The sequence below is a fragment of the Pteropus vampyrus genome, unplaced genomic scaffold (assembly GCF_000151845.1).
Source record: "Pteropus vampyrus isolate Shadow unplaced genomic scaffold, Pvam_2.0 Scaffold61, whole genome shotgun sequence".
In the NCBI taxonomy this organism is placed as follows: Eukaryota; Metazoa; Chordata; class Mammalia; order Chiroptera; family Pteropodidae; genus Pteropus; species Pteropus vampyrus.
The window spans coordinates 7,387,942-7,415,758 of NW_011888842.1; the positions used below are offsets into that span (position 1 = coordinate 7,387,942).

Below are 27,817 nucleotides of genomic sequence, written 5' to 3' on the forward strand. Positions count from 1 at the left end.
ATAGTGAAGCGTTATTTACTGATACTCCGGGATCTCAACCGCTGTAAGCTAGAGGCAGGTGCCATGGAGTACACGGGGAGCCAATATATTGGGGAATTTGTAGATGGAAGGTAAGGGCCTCATTTGATTCACTATGTCTTGAACATCTGTGACTGGGAAAAGACAGCGCTATTTTTGCCTTTGAAAAGGACATTGTACCAGACACTTTCACGACTGTCCCTTTTAACCTTCAAAACAACAATTTCAGGTAGAATTGTTTATTCCCATTTTACAGTTCAGAAAAATGAGAAGAAGTGGAGTAACTTGCTCAAGCGGCAGAGCTGAGATACATTCATTCCATATATCCTTGTGCATATGTGTGTTTGCTATCAGCTAGTTTTAGGTATGGGGAGAAGAATATAAATAATGCCCAGGTCCTTGCTCTCATGGAGGTTATAACCTAGTTGGCATATTGCCAATAAATAATAACTGAGATGATTGTTTCAGGTAGCGACTTTATCTGAATCTTTTCCTCCTCACTGTAAACCAATGAGATAGATATCATCATCCCCATTTTACAGATGGGAAAATGAAGCTCAGCTCAGAGTAATGACATAATTTGCCCAAAGTCACCTAGTTGACATTTGGCAGAGCTCCCTAGAGTGCTCCTGCTGGGCCCCTACAGAGGACACACTGAGTTGGGGCAATCCTTGAAGGCTTCATGGAGGAGATAATATTTGAAATGGGCCCTGAAGCCTGGGGAGGGTTTAGGTGTGTGGAGATGCAAGGTGAAGAATATTTCTAGGCAGAAGGAACAGCACGAGCAATAACTCAAAGGGCGTATAAGGAGAAGAGCAGGCAGTTCAGTTTGGCCAGAGTTTAGGGTGTGCCCAGAGGAGAGTGGAAGTGGAAGCTGGAAAGATGGGTCTGTGCTCTGGCCTAGGGAGATTTCAATACTGTGCACAATTCTGTGGGCAGGAAGAGCCACCGATAGATCCTTTGCAGGGCTAGGCATTAGAAAATCTATTTTATCTCTGCATCCCTCCTCATAGTGCACATGTCTGCTAGGCACTCAGTAAATGTTGGCTGAATAAATTAATAAGAGAATTAATGAATGAACGATGTTCGAGATATGATCATTGTATCCTCATTATGGATTGAAGTCTTCATGATAAAGTAGCTCTATTTTTGTTCTTTTTAACTTGAATTTAGAATGAAGGCTTTTCACCTTGAATAAATGAAAGAAAAATGAAAGGGGAGGATAGAAAGAGGAAGGAAAGAAAGGGAGGGAGGGAGGGAGGGAGGGAGGGAGAGGGAGGGAGAGAGGGAGGCAGAGTGGAGATAGGGAGATCAGGTCAGAGCCCATTGCAGTTGTCTCTGTAAGAGGCAGCAGGACCCTGGGCCATAGCAGAGGCTTGGGGCTGCAGGAAGGAGAAAAATGTAGACCTTGGATTTGAGGACTTCATTGCCAGAACTTGGCAACTGATAGGCTCTGAGTCTAACTCAGAGACTGTTTCCAGTCTCGGCCCAGTGCCCAGCTCCAGGCTTTGAACCTGGAGGATTCTGATACCATTCATGGAAATCGAAAACTCTGCAGAGAGGCTGCTCCGGAGGAGGAAAGAACGAGGTCCATTTTGGGTGAGCTGGAGATATCTGTAGAAGGTCTGTAGAAGGACAATGATGAACAATTTGCAGTAAAAAAAAGGTGGAGGTCTAATCTCAGAGAAAGATTTAGATAGAAACTATGTTTAGAAATTATGTGATCTCAAGCAGAGGTAGTGGAAACAAAGACTTCTTTCTGCAGTAGATTAAAAGCAAAATCGTTTTTGAGCTCTTAGTATATAGCAGGCATTCTCCTATAGTTCCAAAGCCATTATCTCATTTAATTATCTCAACAACTTTGGGGGGTTATTGTCATTATCCCCATTTTACAGGTGAGAAACTCAGGCTCAGAGAGGTGAAGGGGCTTGTCCAAGGCCACACAGGCACAGAGAAGCGGATCCAGGACAGGCCTGGCTCAGAAGCTGTGCTTTAACTGCAGCGCTCTCCTGCTTTGGGCTACAGTGGCATCTGTCATCCATTCAGTCAGCTTCTTTGCCTTTGTTTTTTTCATTTCTTACTCAGTAGATGTTTATAGAGCACCTGTTTAGGAAGAAACATGATTCTAATTGCCGAGGATACCGAAGCCTTCCTCTCAAGATGCTTTGCATAAATATGGGAGAGGAGATCTATAATTATAATGCAAAGCAGAAAGTGCTAAGCATCCGATAGAAGTACAAACAAAAGCCTGAAGAAGTTAGGAGCTCTGACTTCCAGCTAGTGGGGAAGAATGGAGAATTAATGAAGGTTGGAATGAAAGCATATTTTATATGTCAGGCCGTTGACCAGGAAACTGTTACACATTATCTGGGTTAATTTTGGGCATTAATCTCAGCCTTTCACACGTGAAGAAATTGGTCAACGGGTTGAAGTGTCCCTGCCCAGTGCTTTTGTGGGGGTCTGTCTTCCTACTTCATGGCATTTACCACCCTTTATGTAATTGCTTAATTGTGTCCCCCAATAGACTGTGAGCCCCACCCCAAGGGCAGGGACCGCCTCGATCACATTGTGTCCATGTTGTATCCAGCAAACCAAACTCAACAAGACACCTGGAAGGTGCGTGTAAATATTAGTTGGAAAGAAGGAAGAAACAAAGGAAGGAAGGAAAACAGAAAAAAGAAAGGTTTAGGAAAGTCTCCAAGATGATACATCTAGGAAATGATGAAGTAACATTCGAACCCATGTATCCTGTCCAAGTTTCATAGTTTTCCAAATATCCCACTTGTAGTGTAATGGGCAAGTGCGGGGGATGGTCTTAACAGGAAAGACACAGAACCGACTGCCGGGAAACCTGGCCCTAGTCTCTGCTTCAGAGTATTTACTAGGGGGCTTTGGGCGCATCCCTCTCCTCTCTAAGCCTACCAAGGGGTGTCCCCCGGGACAGTGTAAGACTCCAGGACAGCCTCTAGGAAAAAGGAAGGAGGAACAGGCCAAACTCTGCCCACCCTCTTTCAACAACACAGCCCCTTTTATTTTTGAGCTATTGAGAGGAACAAAACAAAAAATTTTGATTTTGAGCAGAATATTGCTGGGACAATAAAGTCTAAGGACTCTGAGGATGAGGTTCCCACTTGCTCTCCCATGCCTGCCAGCTCCGATCCTCCAGCTGCTCTGCAGGGCTCAGTGATTTTCCCTTTGTCCTTACAGGATGGAAGGCAGTGCAGAATACATCCTCCCTACCGAAACAAGATACGTTGGGGAGATGAAGGACGGTGTGTTTCACGGCCAAGGAACCCTGTACTTCCCCAGCGGGAGCCGATATGATGCCATTTGGGAAAACGGATTGGCCACTAAGGTGATCAGCCTGGGAGAGCGGCTGCAGAGGGATAAGCCTCAGACAGGAAGTGCCTTCCTGACACGTGGCACCTGGTCTTCTCTATCAGACGCCCTGTTCTTCCCTCCTCTTGCTATCGAGGGCTCTGGGGTCCTCTCTCTCCGATCCAGAGGGCCCCTAGAGAGACCACGATGAATTTGAGTACTGTTAAACCACTAACTGTGTGACCTTGGGCCCATGACTTCCCCTTTCTGAGACTCCTGTTCCTTGTCTAATAAATTGGGGACAAGAGTTGTATTAGTTTCCTCTTGCTGCCGTAACAAATAACTACAAACCCAGTACCTTAAAACAACGGAAACTTATTATCTTACAGTTCTGGAAGTCAGAAGTCCAAAATAGGTCAGCAATGTTGCATTCCTCCTGGAGGCCCTATGGGAGGTTCCATTTCCTTGCCTTTTCCAGCTTCTGGAAGCTGCCTGCATTCCTTGGCTCGTGGCCACGCATCACTCTGACCTCTGCTCCCGTCATCACATCTCCTCCTCTCCCTCTGCTTTTGTCATCACCCCATCTTCTATCATTCTGACGCTCTTGCCTCCCTCTTCTAAGGACCTTTGTGATTACATTGCCCCCAGAATAATCCAGGATAATCTCCCACTTCAGGATCCTTAACTGAATCCTATACATCTACGTAGCCCCCTTTGCCATGTATACTCAGCGTTTTCATGGATTCCAGTGATTAGACGTGGGCATCTTTGGGGACTGTTATTCAGCCTGCCACAAGAGTACTGGACATCTCTTACGTTGGCTGCGAGTGCAAATGAGGCAGTCTCCATGAGTCTACACGAGTCTACATAGGCTCTCAATAAGTGTCAGCTCTTAGTTACTGCCGGCGCTGCTGCTACCATCATGATAAGTCATCCAAGGCTTCTTAACCAGATTTGTGGGACATGGATAGAATTTGGGAAGTCAATGAAAACTCCTGATTTATATATAAAAGTTTCTGTGTGTATGGGACTATAGTTTTCTCTGGGGAAATGATCGATGATAGCTTACATCCGTTTCACTAAGTGTGTAACAGGGCTGGCTCATGACCGAAAAAAAGTTAAGAAACACTCCTCATTTTACAGCTTGGAGAATCTGAGCCCCAGGAAGGGAATGTGACTTACCCAAGGTCATGCTGTGAATTAATAGTATTGGAATTTCCACCCAGGTTTCCTGCCTCTCAGGCCAATGTGATGTCTGCATCCTGGGCTTCCTCTAACACTAAGACAGCAAAAGCAGAATGTGCATGTTTAGACAATGGGCAGTGACTGATGGCTCTGACCTTTTTAACTAAGATAACCTTAAAAGGATGATAATAACTTTACATGTATTGAGTACTTACTATACGCCAGGCGCTGTGCTAAATGCTTTGCTTGTACTATCTCCTCGACTCTCATTGAATCAACCCTATTAAATATATACCATTATTATCCTAATTTTACAAATGAGGAAACCAAGGGCTAGAGAAGGTAGGTCATCGGCCCAAGGTCGCACAGGGAGTTGCCGTATTTTTAGTGCCTGGCACTGAGCTCAGACTTTATATCCATTCCCTCTGAGCATCACAGCCATAGTAACTGTGATAGTTAGCACTTCTTTTCCGTGGCAGCGAGAAAGCCACCTCTTCCCTGATATCTATCCTTCCTGGCAAAAGAAAGCCCACCTGTGTGCTTCCTCAGGCTCACCTGTGTGCTTCCTCAGACTCACCTGTGTGCTTCTTGGCTTCCAGGGCACATACACCTTCTCAGACGGGCTGCAGTATGACGGAAAGAACTGGCATTATTGCGACAGCTATGATCGAAGGTTTTACACCGAGATCTGCCACGGCTTGAAGCCTACAGGTACCCGGGCACCCTTCCTTTCCTTCACACCCGAACCGAGAGGGAAGCAAAAGACAATTTTAAATAAATGGGCCGCGGCCTATTGAAGTAACCCACAGGAGAGGAGGAATCGGGCAGGGGCCGCAGAATGCACGAGAGTCAGGTTCTAGAGCCAGGAAGAGGAGACATTACATCCAAAATAGCAGATGGGGAAAATGACTTTGCAAACGGTAAAAACAAATATTGACTTGTGAGATATCGTGGTGTGGTCAACAGGGCGTAGAACCGGAAGGTCTGAGTTAATAGCTGGAAGAGCCTGAGCAAGGCCACCTACGCCATGAGGGTAGAAGCCTCCAGAAAGCACCCAGTGTTGGACCCAGCCCGACCTGAGCTCAAACCCAGGCTGTGTGACCCCGGATCAGTTAGTGGACCAGGGAAACCTCACTCTCCCATTTTCTTCCTCTCCCCAGTCTCTTTGCCTCCTCCTCCCCCCAATTATTAATTTGGGGGTTCCCCAGGGCTCTCTGGCTTAAGCCCTCTTCTGTTATCATTCTGTACTCTCGCCCTAAACAAGTTGACTCACTTCTAAGCCTTCATGTACCATCAGCTTCCAAACTGAAGTCAACTCCCCGAGCCTCAGATTCCGGCATCCAGCTTCCCCAACACCAATATTTGCTCATCCCTCAACTTGTCTGCACTGAATTCTCTACCTCCCCACCAGCTCACTGTCCCCCAGTGATTGTGTCCTCAGAGACTGTCACTCCCATCCTCCTAGACAAGCCTAATCCTACTTTCTCCTCCCCCACGTGCAATCAATCACCTGGTCCTGTGGATTCTGCCTCTTAAATATATTCCACTCATTTGTTCAGTGAACGAATGTCTCCTGAGCACCCCCATGGGCCAAGCCAGGTTTCCTTCATCCTTCCTGCCATTGGCTTATTCCAGACCTCCATCCTCTCCCCTCCTTTATCTGGTCTCCTAAGATCCATGCCTGACCTCCTCTGGGCCACTCTTCACTCTATAGTCACTTAGATCTTTGAAAAACCTGAATCTGATTGCCAACCTCCCCGCCCCCGCCACCACACACACCCTACCTTTGGTGCCTCCTCATTACACTGAAGATAAGGTTCCAGATTCTTAGAATGACTTGCATTCTCTGGCTCATCCCACACTGCCTGCCCGTCTCAGACTTTCTCTCTCCTCCCTTGCCATGCTTGCTTTCTCTCTATCCCTCGAAGAGACCATGCTCTTTCCTGCCATTCCCTGTGCCTGGAATGCTCTAACCCTCTCTCTTAACCTAAATAACTCATTCCCACCCTTCAGGTCTCAGTTTAATGTCTCCTTTTCTCGGATCCCTTCCCAGACCAGGCCAGGTCTCCCTATGGCATGTCACAGAGCGGCCATGGTTTCCCTCCAGAGTTTACCGTGAGTGCTCAGTATCTCTCTTCCTGAGCCGACTGTGAGTTCCGTGAGGGCGGGGTCTCTGTTTCATTCATTGCTGTGTTCCCACTGCCTAGGACATTGCCTGGCACATAGTAGCTTAATAAAGAGTTGATATCAGACAGGGACAATAATATTGACATCACAGTGGGGGCCGATGGGGTGCACATAGGGGAGTTAAGGCGAAACATTTCCTGAGCACCTGCTCTGCGTCGGAAATTGGCTGGGTCACAGGGGACCGAGAGCTGATAGGACACATCTCTGCCTACTGAAAGCTGCCAGTCTGGATGCCACTTGAGAAACTGGTGAACGGCTCCCCCGTGGGTTACTTATGACAGGGCCTGGGCTTTGTCGTAAGCTCTTGAGCCCAGCAGAGGCCTGAAGGCAAAGAGCGCCTAGCTGCAGGCCCTGAGATCTCACCCCGCGGCTGATTTTGCTAAAGCCAGGCCTCTGTGAGACTTGAAGGCGGTGCAGTGACCTTCCCTGCACCCTTCCCTTCTCTTCCTGTGACTCCCAGCAGAGCAACTTGATCCTGAGTACCCACTTCCTTCCCAGGTCACTCAGCACTCTGCATACCTCTCCAACAGCCACCTCTCAGCCCTGGGCCAGACGTCGTCAGGCCAGGGAGAGAGTGAAGGCTGCCCCTTCACCTCTCTGTGCATCTGTGAGATGGGCACCTGGCATGGAGTATGCGCTCAGTAATCGTTATCAAGTGGAGTACCTAGTTATCATCATTAGCCAACATAAGAGCACCTACTGTGTGCAGGCCCCTGAGCTGTGAGCATGGAGCAGGGGGCATCCAGCCATCAGTCCAGAGGACAGGACTTACAGGAACCACAAATTAGGCAGAACTGGAAAAGTTATTTATTCTAACCTGTACCCTTTGCTCGGGCCTCAGCACTTCAAGATATACCACACCGAATGGCATGACCTAAAAGGCGTAGTGACTCCTCTCTCTCGTGGTGGTTCTAATGTCCCCCGTCCTGGAGGTGGTGCCCAGACCTTCTACTCCCCTGATGTTGGCAGCTTAACATACAGGTTACAAAACTGGGTATCTAGCTGCTTCCTAGCTGGATAACCTTGGGCAAGTTACTTAACCTCTCTGAGCCTCAGATTTCTTATCTGTAAAATGGGGCTAGAGGATTGCTGTGAGAATTAAGTGAAATATTAGGAGTCAAGCCCTTAGCACAATACCTGGCATATAATAAGCACTCTGTAAAAGGCAGCTATTATGGCAATTTTGGTGAAAGTCAAGGTTCTCTATTACCTGATCCCTGCCCACCTGACCCATCTCCTTCCCACTGTTCTTCCAACACGTGCCCTGCTCCATAGGTTTCCCAGGTAAGGCTCACGTGATGGCTCACACCTCTGGCCTTTGCCCACACCTCAAATGCCACTCATCTCCTAGGCTTGCCTTCTATCTGTATGGCCAACCCTGAGGCATCCTCAGGTTCTCTCCGACTCCAGAAACTGTGCCCTCGTCATGGTGTCCCTAGAAATGGAAGATGGGGGTCAAAGAAAGAGGATGGGGGTCTAGTTCCCAAGACCTTTCTCACAGAGCCGTTTTCAGGATGCTCCTTCGGGGGCCACTGCTTCGGCTGCTTCTGCTCCGGACCCCCAGTGGGGAGTGTTTAGTCCAACAGGGGAGCCAATGTTCACCTGAGCAACCAGCTGAAAGTGGACTTTGGCAGGGACTTGGTTTGACTTTGGCCTTGGTGGTGAATTAATTATCCATTATATCCTTCCAAGGGATCTCTCAACTCACCAATGTGGACCCGCCTAGAAAAATCCCTGAAGGCTGTTATGACTGTGGAGATGGCTTCTATAACCCGACCACGAGGATAGTCAAGGATTATAGGAATCGCTTCCTGAGAAATGCAGGTATGTTTATTCTGACACCCTGTGGCACACGTCATCTCGTCTTTCATCCACACGTGGGTCCGTGCACGTGTGGCCACGTGTATGCATGCATTTGGTGAGAAAGAAGCTTTTGCTGATGAAAGACAAAAACTGGTTATCTGAATGTTTCACTATTTAGCATTCTCATGACTGTCAAATCTAGTTATAGCGTCAGTGGTCTGACTGTGACAGCACATAATACAGCACGGAAAAGATTAAAATACTTCCTTTTGCATGCTCCCCTTTAGCTAGTCTTTAATGAATACCTACCATATGCCAGACACTATGCTTGATGTGGGCACCAAAACATGGCAAAGCTAGGCACAAACCCCTTCCTTCATGGAGTTTATATTTGACAGGTAGCAGACAAGGACTATGAACAGTTGAGTAAATCCTAGAATAAGCACGAGGAAAGGGAAAAACATGGCCCTGGATGGAGGGAGGAAGAGGGGCACAGAGAGGCGGGCATGATACTGTGGGAGCACAAAGAAGGGGTATCTAATCCAGAACTGGAAATTCAGAGGCGGTTTCAAGAAGGAAATGACAGTTAAGCTGAGGCGTAAGGAATAATTGGGAGCTGACCACAAGGCATGGGGAGAGGTTTCCCAGCCAGAGGAGACGGCACAAGTAAAGGCCTAGATATGAAGGATATACCATGCAATCCAAGAAGGCTGCTTGGCCCCACAGCCAGGGGGTACCTTGGAGGTTCCAGAACCTCAGTTTGGTGAGTGAACACACGCTGACCGACAGTGACCAAACTTACAGGAAGCCAATATACAAATAAAGACATGAATGTTTTCCTTTAACACAGTGATTCCTAACCTTTCTCTTTCCTAGAGTCACAGTTCTCCTAGGAATAACAAAAACTACAGATCTCCATCCTAGAAAAAAGCCCACACATGCACACACACAAGCATACATGTACACACACACACACAAACACAAACACACACACACACACACACATTCTGCATATAGTCTTAAGAGGTTGATGGTCCCCCTAACAACCCAGGTCAAGAAACGCTGTTCTGTAATAAAAAAGACACTACCAGGTAGACCAGAAGGCCTGTACTGGCTGCTGAGAGCCCCCTCTCCCTATAGGGAAACTTATGGAGTAAAGCAGAGTCCTCTTTCCCCCATCGTATAAATTAGTTGGGAGATGGGGCAGCAGGGAGCATGTTTGTGGAAGTAGGGTTCCATGGAACATGTTTTGTGAATTTTGTGTTAGTTTAATCTTTCTTTCATTGAGGTACAATGCAACAGACTCGTTTTCAGCTCTCTAGGTTCGAACTGTATTCCAGTCTTGCCTCACTGCGATGACACCTTGGTCTCACAGAGTCTCACAGTCTCGTGGGGGAGTCAGACACAGAAACATACAATCACAATATAATGTGATGTGGGCCCTGGTCAGGGGAGGCCCTGGAGGAGGAGGGGAAATTGAGGAGGAGGGGGGAATGAGGAGGAGGAACTGATCACCTGGCCGAGATGGAGAGTATCAGTCAGAAAAAGAAAAAAAAAAAAAAGTCCCAGAAGTGATGGGTCTTAAAGAATGAGGAGGGATTTCATAAACAGGAGTTTTGGAGGAGGGCATTCCGGGGAAAGGGATCAGCATGTGCAAAGACACAGAGGTGTGTAAAAGCATGCTTTGACTGGGGAGTCAGAAATTGTGTTCCCAGAATCCTGTGGGCTAAAGCCATGCTGGATGATAAACTTCGAAATGCATTATGGGGACGAACAGATGGAGCACAGAAGATTTTTAGGGCAGCGAAAATACTGCGCACACTAAAATGATGGATACATGTCATTATACATTTGTCCAAACCCACAGAGTGTACAACACCAAGACTGAACCAAGACTGGGTGATGACGTGGTCAATGTAGGTTCATCAGTTGTAACAAAGGTACCGCTCTGGTTGATCATGGAGGAGGCCGTGCATGTGTGGGGCCGGGGGGAGAGGGGAGATCTCTGCACCTTCCTCTCAATTTTGTTGTGAACCTAAAACTGCTCTATAAAACCACCACCACCACCACAACAAAAAACTCTTTTTAAAATGTGTCATGGGAAGGGAAGGCCAGTCTTAGGATGTTTGGGGAAGAATGGACACTGATGATTCTCTGGTTAACAAATACTTTCTGACTACGTGCTGGGGGTCTGGCTTTGCGTTAGGCATGAAGGTGATAGCAGCATCATAGAATCTTCTCTCCGGGTGCAGGAGAGAGTGACAGTAAAATGAATCATTACAACAGAGTTGCTGCAAGAGAACCTAGTAGGGATACCTAGCCCTGGAGGCCAGCGGGCCAGGGAGGCTTCCCGGAAAAAGCAAGAGCTAATATGAAACCTAGATAAGAGCAGACAAGTGCACCGGGGTGGGGAAGGCAGAGGACACGGTATGTGCAAGGGATTAGGGGTGGGGAGAACCCTGCATCCAGGGGGCTGCCGAGTAGTTCAGTGTGTCAGGGGACGAAGAGCAAGGGAGGAAACCCAAGGGGTGGGAAAGGTGAGGGCGGCAGGAAAGATCATGGGTGTCTTTCCATTTGAGGGCAGTGGGGAGCAGCGGAGGGTTTCAGGCGAGTGGAGTAGTAATCGATTTGTCCTTTAGAAAGATTTCTCTGGTTACATCTAGAGAAGGGGCCAAAGGGGATAAAATGCGATAGGAGATCCTTCTGTCGGGACAAGAGAAGGGCATCCGAAGGACCCTGGGTCCCTGGTGGTGGGATAGAGACCTGGGTTCCCAGTCCTGGACCCAGCTCTCTGGCTGCCTGCTGGCTGACCGCCGGCCAGTGCCTTCCCTCTCTCGGCCTCTTTCTCGTCATCCGTAAAGTAAGAGCATTGGGCTGAATAATTTCTAGGGTCCTTCCAACCTGAGGAGTCTGTGACAACAGAGAAAGGTAGCCAAGAAGTCCTGATATTACAGGACAGATCAAGTTCAGAGTGTCCTGCAAACCACTAAAAGGAAGTCTCTGTTCATGGCCACCTAGTCATTACCCTTTACTCGGCTCACCCTGCCAAGGACTGATGTGGGCATCTGTCTGCCTTCTGTTTTTCCCAGGGCCCTTCCTCCCTGCGTTCCGGTCTGCCCCCACAAACATTGCTTCCTGTTGACATCCCAAAGGCGCAGGGGCGCTAGCCATTCAGGCCTGGGGAGGGTGGCTGAGGCCTTCCCAGAGTAAAGGCAGTGGCCTGAGCCATTGCTGTTATGGAGCTCTTGCCACCTGGTGGGTCAAGAACAGGGGAAGCTCATTTTAAGGGAGGGCTCACAGGCTGGGACACCAAGGAGGGTTGCCTTTGGAGTGGAGCCTCAGCTCCACCATCTGGTGCTGGCTTCTTTTCCCCAGGTAGAGAAGCCTATTGCAGGCCTGGCTGGAAAACCTTGGACTCCTAAGCTGCAAACTGCAAGCATGCTTGATAAACCTGGGTTTCCTAGACTTGGGTTTCTGAGAATGTCTTTCTTAAGTGGGAGGATGGTACCTGCTTACTGGATCCATCCTTCCACTCATCAAAAAGTCTTTCACTGCCTACGATGTGCCAGGCTTTGGGGATCCAGGCAAGCAAGAATTCTCTGGGATTGTGGCTCTCAAACTTTAGGACTCTGGCTGGCAGTGAGGAAAGATTTACATCATGACCCAGAACACACGCAAACACACACACACATATGTATGTATTCTTTGTACATAGGACGTACTCTGGTATTTTCTATTCTATTTAATTGTTTTACATGCTGGTTGCTGTACACTAAGTTGATTTCATAATCCTCTTAAGGGTCCAGACCAGCAATTGGTGGTTTGTTATGCTAAGCAGCCTTCTCTAACCAACCTCTCCCTCTCTCCCTCACTCCCTCCACTGCTCTGTCTGGGGTAAGCGTCCCTCCTCGGTGCCCCCACAAGTCTCCCTAACGGCACTTAGCCTGTGACAGTAGAAGTAGCTTTGTTTGCCTGTCTCCCCACCAGACTGAGAGCTTTTTGAGTGCAGGGACTATGTGACTATATCTGATTCGTTACCAGGTCCCCTGCACCTCACACAGGTCCCACAAGTCAGATCTGACTCATTGTTTATAAAAGAGGGCAGGCAGGCAGAGGACCTGCCTACAAGTCCCTCATCTTCTTCAACAAATTATACAAAATTCAGCCCCAGGCACATAATAAACAGCTTATTATTTTTAGTAATAAAAACAGTCTTTTACATTCACGCGCTGCTGTACAACAGGGATACATTCTGAGGAACGTATCGTCGTGCAAACATAGTAGAGCGTGCTTAACACAAACCGGGATGGTATAGCTTACTGCACACTTAAGCTGTATCGCTCCTAGGCCACAGGTCTGTATAGCAGGTTACTGTCCAAAACAACACGAGACACGGTAAACGCGAGATACATGAATACACTCTCAAATAATGATAACAAGTATAGTATAGTAAATACATAAACCAGTACCATGGTCGTTATTATCATTGTCAAGTATCGTGTACGCTACATAATTGTATGTGCTATACTTTTATGAGGCTGGCAGCACAGTAGGTTTGCTCACACCAGCGTCACCACCAACAGGTGCGCAGTGTGTTACACTACAACCTCGGGGTGGCTGTGATATCGTTAGGTGATAGGAGATTTTCAGCTCCATTATAATCTTATGAGACTGCCATCACATATGCGGTCTGCTATTGACTGAAATGCCATCATGCAGTGCAAGACTGTGTATTTTTCTGCACCTCGCAGAGCTTAAAAGCTTACGCATCACGAGTCTCAAAGCAGTGGCTGTCATCCACGGCAAGGGGACACAAAGAGGAGAAACGCATGACCACTGTGGGGGGGCCTCGCCAGGTCCCTGCTAAGCGCCTCACCTGCTCATCTCCTCTGCTCTTTCCCACCATCCCAAATGGGTCACTTTTAAGGAGCCACAGTTTGCGATGAGGACACCTGGTCTCAGTTAGGTTGATAACTTGCTCCTGGTCACACAGCTGGCGACAGAGTCAGGGTCGAACCCAACTCTGCCCAAACTCTGTTTTTTGATTCCTCTTCCCGCTTCGGGTCATAGTTTATTCTTTTCTCAACTATCTCTGCTCCCCGTCAGGGCCCTGCCTCATTCACAGTTGCTCCTCTACCGAGCACGGTTCCTGGCACCCAGGGGGACCTCAGTGATGTTTCCAAACAAATGAAAAGGTCTGTTTTAGAGTCGTAAGACAAAGATGCCACAGTTCCCAAACTGCTACCTTATTTGATAAAGGGTCCTTGACACCCCGTGGGCCAATAAGGAAGCATTTGAAGATATATGAGATAGTTAGCTTTTAATATGGTGGCAAACTGGGAGATAACGCCAACCCTTCCCTCTCCTACCCCCACCCTCCCTTTTCCTCTCAGAAGGGATAAGCCAGAGCCGCCGTTAGCCGCTTGTATGTGTGTCTCTTCCTGTAGCTGTTGCTTGCCTCAACGTTACTAGCAGGAATCGTGTGCAAAATAACCGCACCACTAATCCCTACTCCCTCCCCGCAATTAATGACACCCCAGGCGAATGTCTCAGATGAAAGGCACATTATTAATATTCAAAGGAAAAAACCCTCGTAACCATTTTAACATATACAACGAACAATGAACTAAATTTGCTTTGTGGAAGACAGAGAGTGAGCATCCCAAATTAGTTTATGTGAAAGCTGAAATTCTTCCCCGAAAGGTCTCAGTACCATCCTCAAAGAATATCCTGATCATCAGAAATGCCGTCAAGATTCCCGCCAACATTATCCCCTTTGTTGTCTGAAATGTCGAATCAAGCACATCTGGCAAATGTCCTAGAGCTCACAAATCTTTCAAACAGCGTATAATTCCCAGTGGTTAGAGAGATAACGCCACGCTCAATCGTGCTGCTCTTTAAAATAGCACCAACTTTCCTTCAATCAGAAACAATGGCTTTGGCTTCTTAAAAATATCACATACCCGTGATTATTTGCGGAGGGGGCCCCTTTGCATTTGAACCTGTAGGTTCCAGACAGAATTTAAAAATCAAGATCACAAGCCTCATTCGAATGTGCGCTCAGTTAAATGGGCAATGGGAAGAAGGGGTGTGATTTGGGGGTCCGAAAAGAGACCTGGCCTGTACGATCCGCAGTCTTTGGGAGGTTGACTCTGGCTTCGCCAGCATGAGGACGGATAGGGTGAAGGTGACGATGTGGTGACAGTCGACACTGACTGAGCATTTACCGTGCACCGGACACTTGACTAAGAGGGAGGGAAGTATGCGCATGACCCCTGTTTGACAAATGAAGAAACTGGGGCTCGGCGAGGTTAAAGAATTTCCCCCCAGGAAATTTGGCAAGAATTGGGATTCACACTCGGGCTCATCTGCTTCCAGAGTTTTCCCTCTTCCTACTTTGCCAGGCCAGCTCCAAGATCATCTGTCCACAGAGGCAGGGGCGCTGCATGCCCAGACATGGGTATTCATCTGCTCCCATCCAACTTGTGCAAAAGCTGCATAGTGAACACCTAGGAATGAAAGACCACTCAGTCTTCTGAAATTTCTCTGGGATTATTTAAACAGTTGAAAACTAGAAACATCCCAAATGTCTAACAGGAGGGAACTAATTAAATAATAGATGGTATATTCTTACAATAAAATACAATGCAGCCATTAACATGGCAGCGAGGGAACGGATCGATCGCTATATAGAGGTGTCCTTTTTAGCTCAGGTGAAAAAGGCAGGATAATAAGAATAATCAGCATTTGCTGAGTGCTTACTATGTTCCAGGCACTGGTTTGAGCACTTGACATATTTTATTTTATTTCTTCTAGTCCTCACAGCAACCCTGTGAAAGAGTGGTCTTTATTATAGGATTTCTACTTTACAGGGGATGAAACCGAGGCGAGGTGAAAGGCTCTGCCCCAAGTTACACAGGCGATAAGTGGCAGAGCTGGACTTTGAACCCAGGTCCAGCTGACGCACAGCTAAAGATGACATTTGAGCCGATTCTGAATCAGAAGCTGGGGTTTACTAGTGATAGGAACAATGCACCGAGGGCCTTCCTCATAGCCCAGAGACACAAAACTACCCCAGGAGTGTAAGATGGCAGTGAGGGCTCTTTTTCTCTTGAGCATTCTCTGCCCGCCTTATTGCTCAAAAACTGGCCAAAGAGTTCTTTAATGTCACCGATAAACCAAGACTCCTCTAATCTTGAAGCCACTGCACTGCCTTCACCTGACCGGTGAGACACTGGAGACCCAGAGAGGACAAAACACCTGCCCGACCCTACACAGCCTGTCTGGTAGAGCCGGAGCTGGACCCCGCTTTCCTGCTGCCAGCCAGGCCTCCTCCTGAAGCCCCTGGCAGGCTGTCCATGACGCTTCCCTTGTTGGTTCTGCAGAATGACTGAGCGAGCCTCCTGCACAATCCCTCCCGCCATCATCTCTCCACGAGACAAAAGGCAATTTACCCAAATGTTATAATCACCTGGAGACTGGCATGCAGGAGCATCCCTGCCTTATCTGTGGTATTGTTAGCAGCACCATAATGAAGGCCTTGTGAGGGATAATCTCACACTCGTAACTGCCAAATAAAATGCCCGCACAGATCATGCATCCTGCCAGCAGACTTGGGCATCTGCTTCGAGCAAAAGGGGTACAGGGGGAAATGCCGAGAACTGAGTGCCTCCCCTGTGCCAGGGGCTTAATCCCTCCCCAGTCCTTTGAGGAGTGTATCATTATCCCTGTTTGGCAATCGGGGAAAATGAGGCTCAGAAAGCAAGTAATTTACCGACAGATGCAGCTCGTAAAGGGAGGAATGGGGATGTGAACCCCGGTCTCTCTGACACCAAAGGCCATGCTCTGAACCAACGAGATATGCCATGGCATTTTCTGAGTCACGAACCTCTCTGAGAATCTGAGCAAAGCTGTGGATTTCTCCCCGGAGAAGTGCACTCGAACTCACTGACAGAATTTTGCTCTAGGCAGAACTGCCTGCCCCAGCGTGCTGCCTCACCCTGCCTGACCTCAGGGATTGCCCATCGCCCTGCTCTCTCCCCACCCCAATGCCAAAGGTTCTGGAAATTCCCCCTCCAGCCTGTGCCCATCGGATCCTGGTAACGATATGTCCCTCGTCCCCCACGCCAGCCTCCTGGAGGCATCTAAAGGCCACAGCTTCCCCTCCCCCGTGGCTGGAGTCAACCCCGGTCAACACCGAAGTCGGTTTGTTTTGTCTCCTTTAATAGAAGTGAAGGCAAGACCCGGAGTGCAGGGGCCAGGATTCTCCCCTCTCTTCCTCAGCCCACGCACTGGAACTGAGGGCAGCCAGACGAGAGCCCTGCTCGACCACCAGCCCGGAGAGGCAGGCGGGGTTAGGGGCCAGGGTTAGAGATAGCAGATCTGCCACCAGATTGCAGCTCTGCCATTTGCCAGCTGTGTGACCTTCAGCTAGTCTCTGAGCTTCAGTTTCCTCATCTGAAAAATGGGGGTAGAGAGAGGATCTTCCTGCCAGGTTTGGGGTGATCATTACAGCTGATGCAGGGGACACAGCAAGAGCCGTGCCTGGTCCATGAAAAACTTCATGCACGTTCAGCGATCACAGCTGGGATCATTTTCCGCCCTGGTAGGTGGGGTGCTGGTTGAGAAGCAGGGGCTTCCTTAACTCCATGTCCCAAAGGGAGGAACCAGTGTCACCTTAGCAAATTGCCCTCTGGCCTCGACCCACCTGCTTTTGATGCCAGTCTCAAGACTGGACTGGAGGCCTGCGGGTCCCTGATATCTCTGTCCAGCTCTGGGCATTGTTTTTGATGTGTTGCTCGTCATCCTCATCATCTCTCATCTATCCAAGATCCCCCCAGACACGGGCCTTCACTGAGCCCCTGCAAGTACCACAGTCTCACTACCCTAGACTTAATTCAGCCTCAGCATCTGCCAGCTGAAGGACAGAGGTCCCAACTGCCAGGCCTGTCTCTTTCAGTCCATTGGCCACACACACAGCCGGAGAGCAGGGAAAGAAGGGAGCAGGGTCAGAGCAAAGGCTTATGAAGGTCAGGCCTCTCAAGTGACCTTGGCCTCGCACATTGCTCCCCCGAGCTGCCTGTGTACAGTGGCTAGGCACCATAAACATGTTCAGGGAACGCTAGTTCAATAAAAGTGCAGCTTGGGAACGGAAAAATAGTAACATCAGTGTAGATATTGGTGATTTGGTGCCCTCCACTCACTCAGCACACACTCACTCTCGAGTGAGAGTGGGGAGACGTGAATTAGTTGGTCTCCAGCCCTGTGTATTTCCTGTCACATGAACACCTTGCCACACACAGGGTAGTTCTAGTATTTAAGGATATTTATTTTTTATTTGTTTATTATTTATTATTATTTATGCCTATAGCACCTGGTCTTTCTAGGTGGTCTCTCATTCAAGTACTAACCAGGCCCAACCCTGCTTAGCTTCCAAGCTCAGACATCGGGCTTGTTCAGGGTGGCATGACCGTAGACCATGGACCGTGGCTCCACTGGGGCGCAAACCCAGGACCTTCTGCATGCAAAGCAGATGTGCTAACTCTTACGCTATGGAACCACGTCCTATTTATTTACTTTTTAACCAATGTGGTTTGCATCTGGACCTCAATAGCAGGGAAAACTCTGTTCCAACAATGTCAGAATACTGACTGTGTGGCACTTAATGAGATGTCCTTCTCCAGCATGGGGACCATTAGGACGATGGGTGCTTCTCCCTTTACCTCCTGCCTGAGACAATGCCAGCTATGCCTACAACGGAGGCAGGATGAGGATCACATGAGATCAGGCGTGCCGCACGCAGGCACGGCGCCTGGGACATGAAAGTGAGTCCTAATACCAGAGTCCCTGCCAGGACGCACCTCTTCCCCGTCATCGCCCTAATCCAGCCTTCAGCCTGACCTTGGAGGCCTCACCCTATGTTTCAACATATGAAACACAGCCATGCTCCCACATTAAGTGTGTGTGTGTGTGTGTGTGTATATATATTTTTTTTTTTTGCTTTTAAAAACTTTGAAAGGATTTTTAAAACTTTGCTTGGTAAATTGTTTGACTACCAATCGTTAACAATTGCTGTGATTTCTGGAGAGCCACATGCACACTGGAGAATTCTTGCAAAGTGAGGAACCAAGCCTACAAATTGGTTTCGAGTATAATAAAAATTGTTTTGATTTCTAAATTTAATAATTAATTAAGCCTGAATGCGTTCATTATGACATTTATTAATTTCAGCTTTACAGTTTCTCTTTTCGTATTTCGGAGTCAATCATTCTCCCAAGCCTCTTACATTTGAATAGGCCTCGAAAAGCTTGTGGGTGCTGGGTCCTGCACCTCTAGTTCCCAGTGGGTGAAGCAACCTGATTTAATCCATTCGTCCACCCCCAACCCTCCACCCACCCCGCCCAGAAGATGCTCCTTTACAGGGAAAAGCAAAAGCAGCCCCAAGCCCCGCTCCTTCCCCTTTGGCAGGATCTGCCTGGACAACCACCCTTTAGTCAATATTGGTGATGCCATGGCCTTGGCCTCTGGCTACCACAACTGCCAACAAAGTTCAAAGCCCCTTTCTTGTCAGGATCCACGACGAGGATGACAGGGCGTTGCCACCCTCTCTGCAGTTCATGGCTCCACTTAGGCCTTGGCCTTGCCCCGCCAGCTTATGAAGCCCTGCATTTGCACAGAGGGTGTGGCCGGGCTTTGGGGATGGGCACTTGTCCACAAGCTTGGGCGCCGGGTTTCCCATGCACCTCCCATCCCGGCCTGGAGCCACGGCTCACACAGCAGCCGACTTAGGAGTGGGCTTTGACCCCAGGACGAGAGGGCAGCCCTCATGCCGAGCCGCCTTCTCCAGAAACTGGCCTGCCTGGCATTTTGGGTGGGCACTGGGCCGTCTCTGCAGGTTGGACGTACCTTGTCCCTCGGCATCTGATCACACGCACACTGAGACTTCAAGTACTCAGCCGTGCACCGCGTATCACATACACACTGACTGTTCCCATATACGCAGAATCCCATATATCCTCTTCGCCCCACACCTCAGACACTGCCACTTGCACACTCATAGCATATACCTATTCATACTTGCACACACACACTTAGGTTCTCATACGCTTACCCAATTAGATGAAAACATACCTACGGGTGTTTGTGCACACACGGCCTCACTGAGTGTGACTTTCTCACCAACACAATAAGCCCTTCCCCTCTTCCCTGGTGGAATGAAGCCCTAGTTTCCTCGTCTTAAACGGGGGACAACCCTATCTTACCCACTGAGGAGAGGTCAGGCATGACCCTCAGCCCAGAGCTGAGCACCTCCTCAGTGCTCGGCCAGAGTGATCTTCCTGAGGCGAGACAGCTTGTTCTGTCTTGGTCACCTCCCTTTCCCGGTCCCCACCCTAGCTCCCTGCCCACCCCCCAGGGTGGGAGCTGCATAGCACTGGTGACCGCAGGTGTGCTTGGCTCAAAGGCCTGCCAAGAGGTAGCAGAACCCGGCTTGCGGGCTCCCGGTAACCCGAATCTGCCTGTTTGCCCACACTGGGCTTGCCTGCCCCAGCCTGTCCACCTGGCTTTGAACAAAAATCATTAGCTGAGCTGGAGCCCTTGATCCTTATGATGCTGATCTTTGTGTAAAGGCTTCTTCCTCCCCTGTTCCTCCTCCACCCTGTGGGGAACCAGAAGTCCCAGGGGTGCTCTGGGTGAGTCCTTCAAGATCTCACCCTTGAAGGCATCCAGTTTGGGAATTAAAGACCCACTCCTGTGTTCCTAACTATCATGTCACGCTGCCTCCCTGCCAGCTGTCCCAGGAACTAACATTACCTCGCATCTACTGTGAGATTTTCAGGATCTGTTCTTCCCCTGGCGCTGCACTGACCTGAAGACTACACTAGTGACACCCTCGGTGGCCTGGGCCCTGCTTGGTGGCCTGTGCTGGCCTGCCCCTCCCGCCCTCACTGTGAGGCAGGCCCCAGACCAGCCAGGGCTTGGAGCTTTCTGAGTGCGGTTGGCACCCAGATATGAGCCTAGACAACCCATCCCCTCCGTGTGGTGGGGCTACTCAATCCATGGCCTCGAGACAAAAAGGGAAACAGAAGCCGGTGGCCTTGGCCTTGCACTTGGCATGTGTGCTTTGCCCTCTCAGGAGCTCCGTTTGCTGAGGGAGGGGAAAAAATTCTTCCCTCTTTGTCCAAATCCCATACGGTAAACCTATTACTTTTATGTACTCGAATTTGCATTACTTGATTCATTCATTCACCATGTATTTATTATTAATACTTTTTAAGTGCCAGGTCTGTGCTGGGGCCTGAAGACCTGAAGTGAATCAGACACGGCTGCCCCAGGCTGGTGGGGGTGCCCGGGACCAATGCCATGACCTCGGCCCCGGTCAGGGAAGGTGACATCCAGGCAGGGCCCGTGGGAGTGGAGGACGGCCAGGTGGGCACAGGGCCCCAGCCACACATATTCATGAGGGGCCCTAAGTTTAGATTGTGACAGGACTGAAAGGTTCACCAGACGACTCTAAGGTCCCCTTTCCTGACCACGCAGCCTTAGAGCATTGTAGGTTTATACGTCTTTAAAAGAAATCCTGGAACAACACACTTTACGTGACATTTGGTTGTTTGTGTTAAAAGCATCCATTGGTCCAATGTACGTGTTTAAAATACATTGCAGTGTTATGCTCTTGTTTAGGCCTTCCTTCACGTTTACATACACTGAGGCCAGAAACGGGAGGTGCTCTGGGCCTCTCTCTCGGGCTCCGAGAAGCCCTGCACTTGAACTAGCTCCTGGAAGGAAGGGTGTTCCCCTCAGAGGAACGGCATGGACGACGGCACAGAGGCGCTGGTGAGCTCATACCTGCGGCACCTGCAGCGCCTCGGGGTGACTCCTTCACGGTGTGGGCGAACAGGGGACAGAGGCAGGCTGGGAAGCAGGAGGACCCTGAGGGCCTTGAAGTCCAGGCAAAGGAGTGGGGGGCCTTTTCAGGGCCGGCTTCTCAGCGGGAGAGCATGGTCAGATGTGAAGGGTGTCTCATAGCAAGTTCCTTCTCTTCTCTGTAAGAGGCCCAGTTCTCCTAGTGACTAGTGAGATCCATTGGGGTTGGGGGGTGGAAGGTGGGTATGTAGGTGGCGGCAAGGTCACTTAAAACGCTTCAGAATGAGAATAAATAAATCTTTCTGCCCCAAAGGCAGGTAGACCTAAACCTGAAGAGTGCCTGAGTCACGCCTTCAGACAACACTCCCGGCTGGGTCTCAGTCCCCTCTGTCCCTCAGCTCAGGTCCCACCACAGGATCGGGTTTGTTGATTCATTCATTCATTGGTTCGTTCATTCACTCATTCAAGAGGTGTGGACTAAGCACCTCCCGTCTAAACCCTGGCGACACCACAGTGAACAAGCAGACAAGGCTCCTGGTTTCCCTGGAGCTTGCAGTTTGCATGGGGGAGACAGACAACACGTACACAAACAAGAAAATTGTAGACAGGCATATGCTGTGAAGAAGATAAAAGGAAGACAGGGCGGAGTGACTAGGAGCGAAGGCAGTTAGATTGGGGGTCAATGAGGAAGCGATGCTCCAGCTGAGACCTGTATGCCACGAAATAGGTGCTCAGGAAAACTTCGTTGGTGGCCATCAAGGCAAGTCAGAACACAGCGGGCTTCTTCCAGGCTCCATCTGGCAAAGCATTTATTGGCCACCTACTGTATGCTCAGTACCATGGTCAACAAGCAGACACGGTCCTTGCATTGAGGGCTTACAGGCTATTGGGAGAGAAAAACATATGAGGAAATACACAGATAAGGACAGGCTCATAAATTGTGATGTGCAGGGGTCAGGAGAGAGAAAAAGGTCTAAAGGACTTTATTTTGGATGGTTAGGCGTGACAAAGGCTTCCACTCCTGTTAGAGGACATGATAATCTCTCACCTATTAGGGAGCAAGCTGGATTTTCATGCACTTTTTTAAATAAACATTTTATTTTATAACAACTTCAGATTTACAGAATTATTGCCAAGATAGTACAGAGAGTCCCCAGATCACCCCACATCCGGTTCCCCTGTTACTAACCTCTTACATTGTATGGTGGATCTGTCACAACTAATGGACTAACGCCGATACATTACCGTTAACTAGAACCCGTACTTCATTCAGACTTCCTCAGCCTTTCCCAGGATCCTTGTTCTGTTTGAGGATCCCACCCAGGACACCACATTACATGGAGTGGTCCTGTCCCCTTAGGCTCCCCTCAGCTGTGACAATTTCTCAGACTTGCCCTGTTTTTGATGAGTACTGGTCAAGTATTTTGTAAAATGTCCCTGGATTGGAATTGGTCTGATGTTTTACTCATGATTAGACTAGGGTTAGGGGTTTGGGGGAGGGAGACCACAGAGATAAAATGCCATTTTCATCACCTCACAGCAAGGCTCCACGCGCTAGCCACACAGCTGATCACTGCTGACGTTGACCCTGATCACCTGGGTGAGGCGCATTTGTCAGGTCGCTCCACTGTAAAGTTACTTTTTTTTTTTTTTCACTTCCTTTCTATAGTGTCCTTTTTGGGACGAGGTCACTTAGGAAGTCACCTAGGGAGGGGAGAGTTATGCTCCGTCTCCTTGAGGGCAGAGTAGCCGCATGAATTATTTGGAATTCTTCTGCACAGGAGATTTGACTATTCTCTGATCTTTATTCATTTTTATCAATATTTTTATGCCGGGTCTTTTTCAGGAACCCTATTGGCATTTTTAGGAACCTAGAAATATTTTATTTCAATTACTAAAATGCATGAAATTACCAAGGCATTAAATTGGAGGGTAGGAAAAAAGCCAGTAGTTATTTTTATTTTTTCTATTGTCGATACACATTAATGAGAGACTTGGGAAATACCAAAAATAGAAGAAACTCTCCAGTTCCCACTCCTCAGAGCCAACCATTATTCACATTTATTATTTTTAATTTTTCTTCTGTGCACAAATTTTACACAGATTATACTGTCTATGTAATTTTGTTTCTTGCCTCTTCTCGCCTTTTTTTTTTTTGCTTATCGTATCAAAAACATTTCTCCTATGTTGTGATATAGACTTCATAACACTATTTTTCAATAGCTGCTAAATATTCCTTCACATGGCTCACATTGTCCTCCCCCCCAAACCACCCCCCCCAAAAAAAAACAACTTAGCTCAATGGCAGGCACATAGTCGGTGTTTAGAAATAATTTGCTGAATGAATATATGACAGAATCATCATTTTAGAAATGTAGGTTATTTGGGGATTTTTTATATTATTCTAAATAGTACTGAGACAAATAGATTAGTCCCTTAGGGATAGCATCCCAAGGTGGAATCACTGGGCCAACGAGGACCAAAACTTCTCAAGATAAATGGACCAAACTAGAAATCGCCCTTGCCTTGCTCCTCTGAACCACCAGGAATTGTGCCGAGAGTAATAATTTACAATTGATTAAAGAGTTTGTGGGGTGTTTTATTCCCCCCATCTTTTCCCCCGCCCTCTCCTCCCCCTCCCCTCCTGCCCGAAAGGGGAGAAATTATCTGAGAAGGTGAAGATGTTCTCAGACAATCATATTAACATATTCCAACAATCGCAATTTGCAAAATAGTAATCACAACTGCCGGGATCTGGGAGGCATTAATCAAAGCGGCAGGTTTAATTCCATTTTAAATATTGATGAAATGTGCTTCGGATGCCTCACCCTGGCATGGCAGGGCCGGGAGGCTCGGGAGGCTCGGAGGGCCAGGGGAGGCGGAGGGAGGGTTGGTGAGCAGCTGCGGGGAGGGGAGGCATCTGTGATTCAAATTGGTGGCTGTGCAGCCAGGTAGAGAGTGAAAGGGGTAGTGAAGAGGGCTGTTAAGTCCATTGCTGTCAATTTGTAACGATCAGGGAGGGGCCCGAGGACTGGTTCAGCACAATAAACCCAGTTTGTCTGGTTTCAGGGGTTACCACTGAAGAGGTTGCAGCTGCACTGATTCGAATAGCCGGGAGACTTCAGAACTGTAATTATCAACCAGGCTGCTCGCGGTGTGGCAAAAGTGGCCTTCACCAGCGCTTAACTCCTTGTGTGCCGCCGTGCTCCAGCCCCCGGGGTTGGCAGCCACGCACGGATTCCCAGGCAGCCTCCCCAGGGGAAACTGAGGCCAGCTGGCTACTTAGGGCAGTCTTCAAAGCGTATCCGGCAGCCAGCCTTTTTCCTTAGGTCGCACATGAAGAATTACTGGGCGTGGGGACGGAAGGAGGCTAGCTCTGTGGGGGCAGCCTCGCCTTCTGGCACCATCACCTCTGCCCTGGGGTGGGAAGTCAGGCTTCAGAGTCTGGTGAGCCTTGGTTTGAATTCCACTGGATGTGGACATGGGACAAGGCTCATCCCTTCTGTAATAGGGGTAATCTCCTCTACCCTACTGGGCTATCACAGATTCAGTGATATCTGGTGTTTGTAAAGCGTGAAGCACACAGTAGGCTGTCAGTAAGCCTCCTACTCCCTGACTTTGGGTCTGGTGCTTTCACAGAAGAGGAAGGTGGATGGTGGGGCTCTGATCTGGAGCACAGGATCTCTGCTGGTCCTCCTCGCTTCAGCTCTGAGGGAGCCCCCTTGTTCTCCAGCTACCGCCACTTGTCACCCAAGAAGGATGGGTAGTCCCATCCTCCCATCTCTTAGGTGGGTGGCACTGGGTAAGGAGAGGAGGCAAAGGCTCCTCCAGTGCCGTAGCCCCGAGAACTGCTTGAGGGTAGGGGTTTGGGTTGGTTCTCTTTGTCCCCAGGGTATGGCACAGAAGGAAAGCAGGAATGAGGGACAGCAGACAGACACTGTGGTGCTAAGAAAAGAACTTCGGCTTGGCTGGGAGTCCTGGTGAATGAAGTATGTATACGATTTGGTGACCCTCCTCCTGGACTATAAGCCCAGAGAAATCCTCCCACGTATCAATGAAGGGATGCACCCAAGAGCGTTTTATTTACCGCATTATTCCTGGTAACAGGAAGTGGAGGCAACTTGCGTTTCCACCGCCGGGAAGATGGATAGTAAAATATGACGAAAGCCCACCATGGAATATTAGGCGAAAGTAAGAAGCAAGGAAAAAAAAAAAAAAAAAAGCTATGCAGTGGGAGAATTAGGAAAGATCACCAAGAACAAAGATGTGTCATTAGAAACCAAGGTTATGATCATCCACACCCTTGCATTCCCAATTACTGTGTGAAAGTTGGACAGTGAAGAAGGCTGATAGGAAAAAAAAAAAATGATTCATTTGAAATACAGTGTTGGGGGAGAGCTCTGTGGACCCCGGACCACCAGAAAGATGAACAGTGGGTCCTAGAGCAAATTAAGCCTGAGACCTCACTGGAGGCAAAAATGACAAAACTGAAGCTGTCCTACTTCAGGCACTTCCTGGGTGAGAAGGCAGGGTCCTTTGGAAAAGACAGTAGTGCTGGGGAAAAGAGAAGGCAGCAGGAAAAGGGGAAGACCAAATACGAGATGGACTGACTCCTTAAAAGCAGCCATAGGCCTGAGTCCACAGGGGCTGAGCAGGGCTGTTGAGGGCGGGACATTGTGGAAGTCACTCATTCATAGTGTTGCCAGGAGTCGAAGCTGACTCAACGGCATATAACGCACGCAAGAAGCAGAGAACTAGATGTATGTGTAGCAACAAGAATAGGTTTCAAAAATGTAGTGATGAAAAACTAAGACAATGAAATTCACAGCACAGTGCCATTTCTTTAAATTAAAACCACATTTGCACACAAAGCAACAGTACATATTTTACAGAACTGCAAGCATTTTTAGGGGTATACATCCCACCCTTAGAGTCTCTGTCGTGGCTGGGGGAGGGGCTGGGTGTGAGTTTGGAGGAGAAAGGGCAAAAAATAAAAATAAAATCAGTCTGCAGAGGGCCTGGCCCAGAGAGATGACAGTGGTGTGCTATATAGACTGAAGAATGTGTTTCACTCAGCGCTCTCTATCCGAGGTTGAAAAGACAGCCCAGGCTTTATTGTTCTAGCCTCGGTTCAAGTTCTGGGCTTTCCCACATACTAACCCTGTGGCTGTGGACAAGTGCCTTGACCTCTCTGAGCCTGTTTGCCCATCCATAGGATGGTGAGATGGTTGCCATCATTTAGTCATGAGGATTAAATTAAGAGAGAGAAATGCATGTAGGGCCTGCGTGAACCCCAGCTCCTCTCCAGTCCCCACTGAAAGGACCTGAGTAAACGGGGGGCATCAGCCCCCTGGGGAACCATGGATACTTTGAAGGGTCCAGAATGGAAAGCCCAGAAAAGAAGTTAAGACCGGCCGGCGGGGCCCGGCCCATCCTGGGGGTGGCATTTGTGGATGTCAGACTGGGCACGTGTGGAAGGAGCTGCCCTGTCAGGTGTGCCCAGCTCAGCGTGGCCAGACAGTGTCACACCTGCCTCCATCGTCAGCATCCACCAGCTATAAAACCTTTTGTGTTCAATCTCCCCAAGACCAGGCACTCACAAGCAACCGAAGGATCTAGTTTTAGCAAAAGGTCGGTTCCTTCCCAACACAGAGCTAAAGAGACTGGCCACCAGGGTCCGCCCCCGCTGCCGCCTCCCTGCGATGCTGAAGTGCACCTGCATCCAGAGACCTCACCTGGGGGTCTCCCAGGGCAGGCGAGGCCCAGCAAGCTCCAGGCATGACCAGCTCTCCCTCTTCTCTTGCAGATGACGATGAGCACGAGTGGATCATCAGGACCTGTCGGAAGGGCTGGGACGAGTTCGTGGGTCACAGGCCCAAGCTGTGAGCGCTGCAGTCACCTCTCCCAGGTTTCCTCCTGCTCCTCGGGCATTGGCTGGCCCATGGGGCAGGCTGTGGTTCCAGAACATGCCTTTAGGCTCAGGAATAAAGGCTCTCTGCTCTCATGGCCTCACATGTACTTTTCCTAGACTGTTTCTTGGAGCAGGGTCCTCATTTCACCTGCATCAGAATCATACCTGGGCAAAATTGTGAACTAAATATTCCTGGTCTCCACCCTAGACCTGTTCATCAAAATCCCTGGGAATGGGATCTAGCAATTTGCATTCCCAGGTACTTCTTATGCACATGGAAGTTTGAGAACCATCACCTTATGGTAATAGATATATGTAATTGAATGAACAACTAACGTGTGTAGGCAGTGTATGTGTATCATCTCTGCTTCTCGCAACAGCTTTGCAAGAAAGGGCTTGGCATTATCTTTTACAGAGGTTCAGAGAGATTGAGCAACTTACCCTAGGACACACAGCATTTGAATCCAAGTCCTCCTGAGAACAAAGCCCGGACTTTTTATTTTTACTGAATTGCCTACCTTACCGGCCTTG

At 48.9% G+C, this 27,817-nt stretch overlaps 1 protein-coding gene across 4 annotated transcripts; it reads left to right on the top strand.

Annotated features, from left to right (window-relative positions):
• Positions 1 to 9: 9 nt before the first annotated feature.
• MORN5 (MORN repeat containing 5) lies at positions 10 to 27,293 on the top strand. 4 transcript variants are annotated; one of them, XM_023531126.1, is made up of 5 exons: positions 10 to 110; positions 3,226 to 3,373; positions 5,121 to 5,232; positions 8,401 to 8,532; positions 27,182 to 27,293. In XM_023531126.1, the coding sequence occupies exons 1-5, from the start codon at positions 64 to 66 to the stop codon at positions 27,259 to 27,261; spliced, it is 519 nt and encodes a 172-aa protein (XP_023386894.1). In that variant the 5' UTR covers positions 10 to 63; the 3' UTR covers positions 27,262 to 27,293. The 4 variants fall into 4 exon arrangements, with proteins under 4 accessions (XP_023386894.1, XP_023386895.1, XP_023386893.1 ...); XM_023531127.1 differs by lacking the exon at positions 27,182 to 27,293 and adding an exon at positions 10,379 to 10,504; XM_023531125.1 differs by lacking the exon at positions 27,182 to 27,293 and having other exon boundaries at positions 8,401 to 9,356.
• The last annotated feature ends 524 nt before the right edge of the window (positions 27,294 to 27,817 follow it).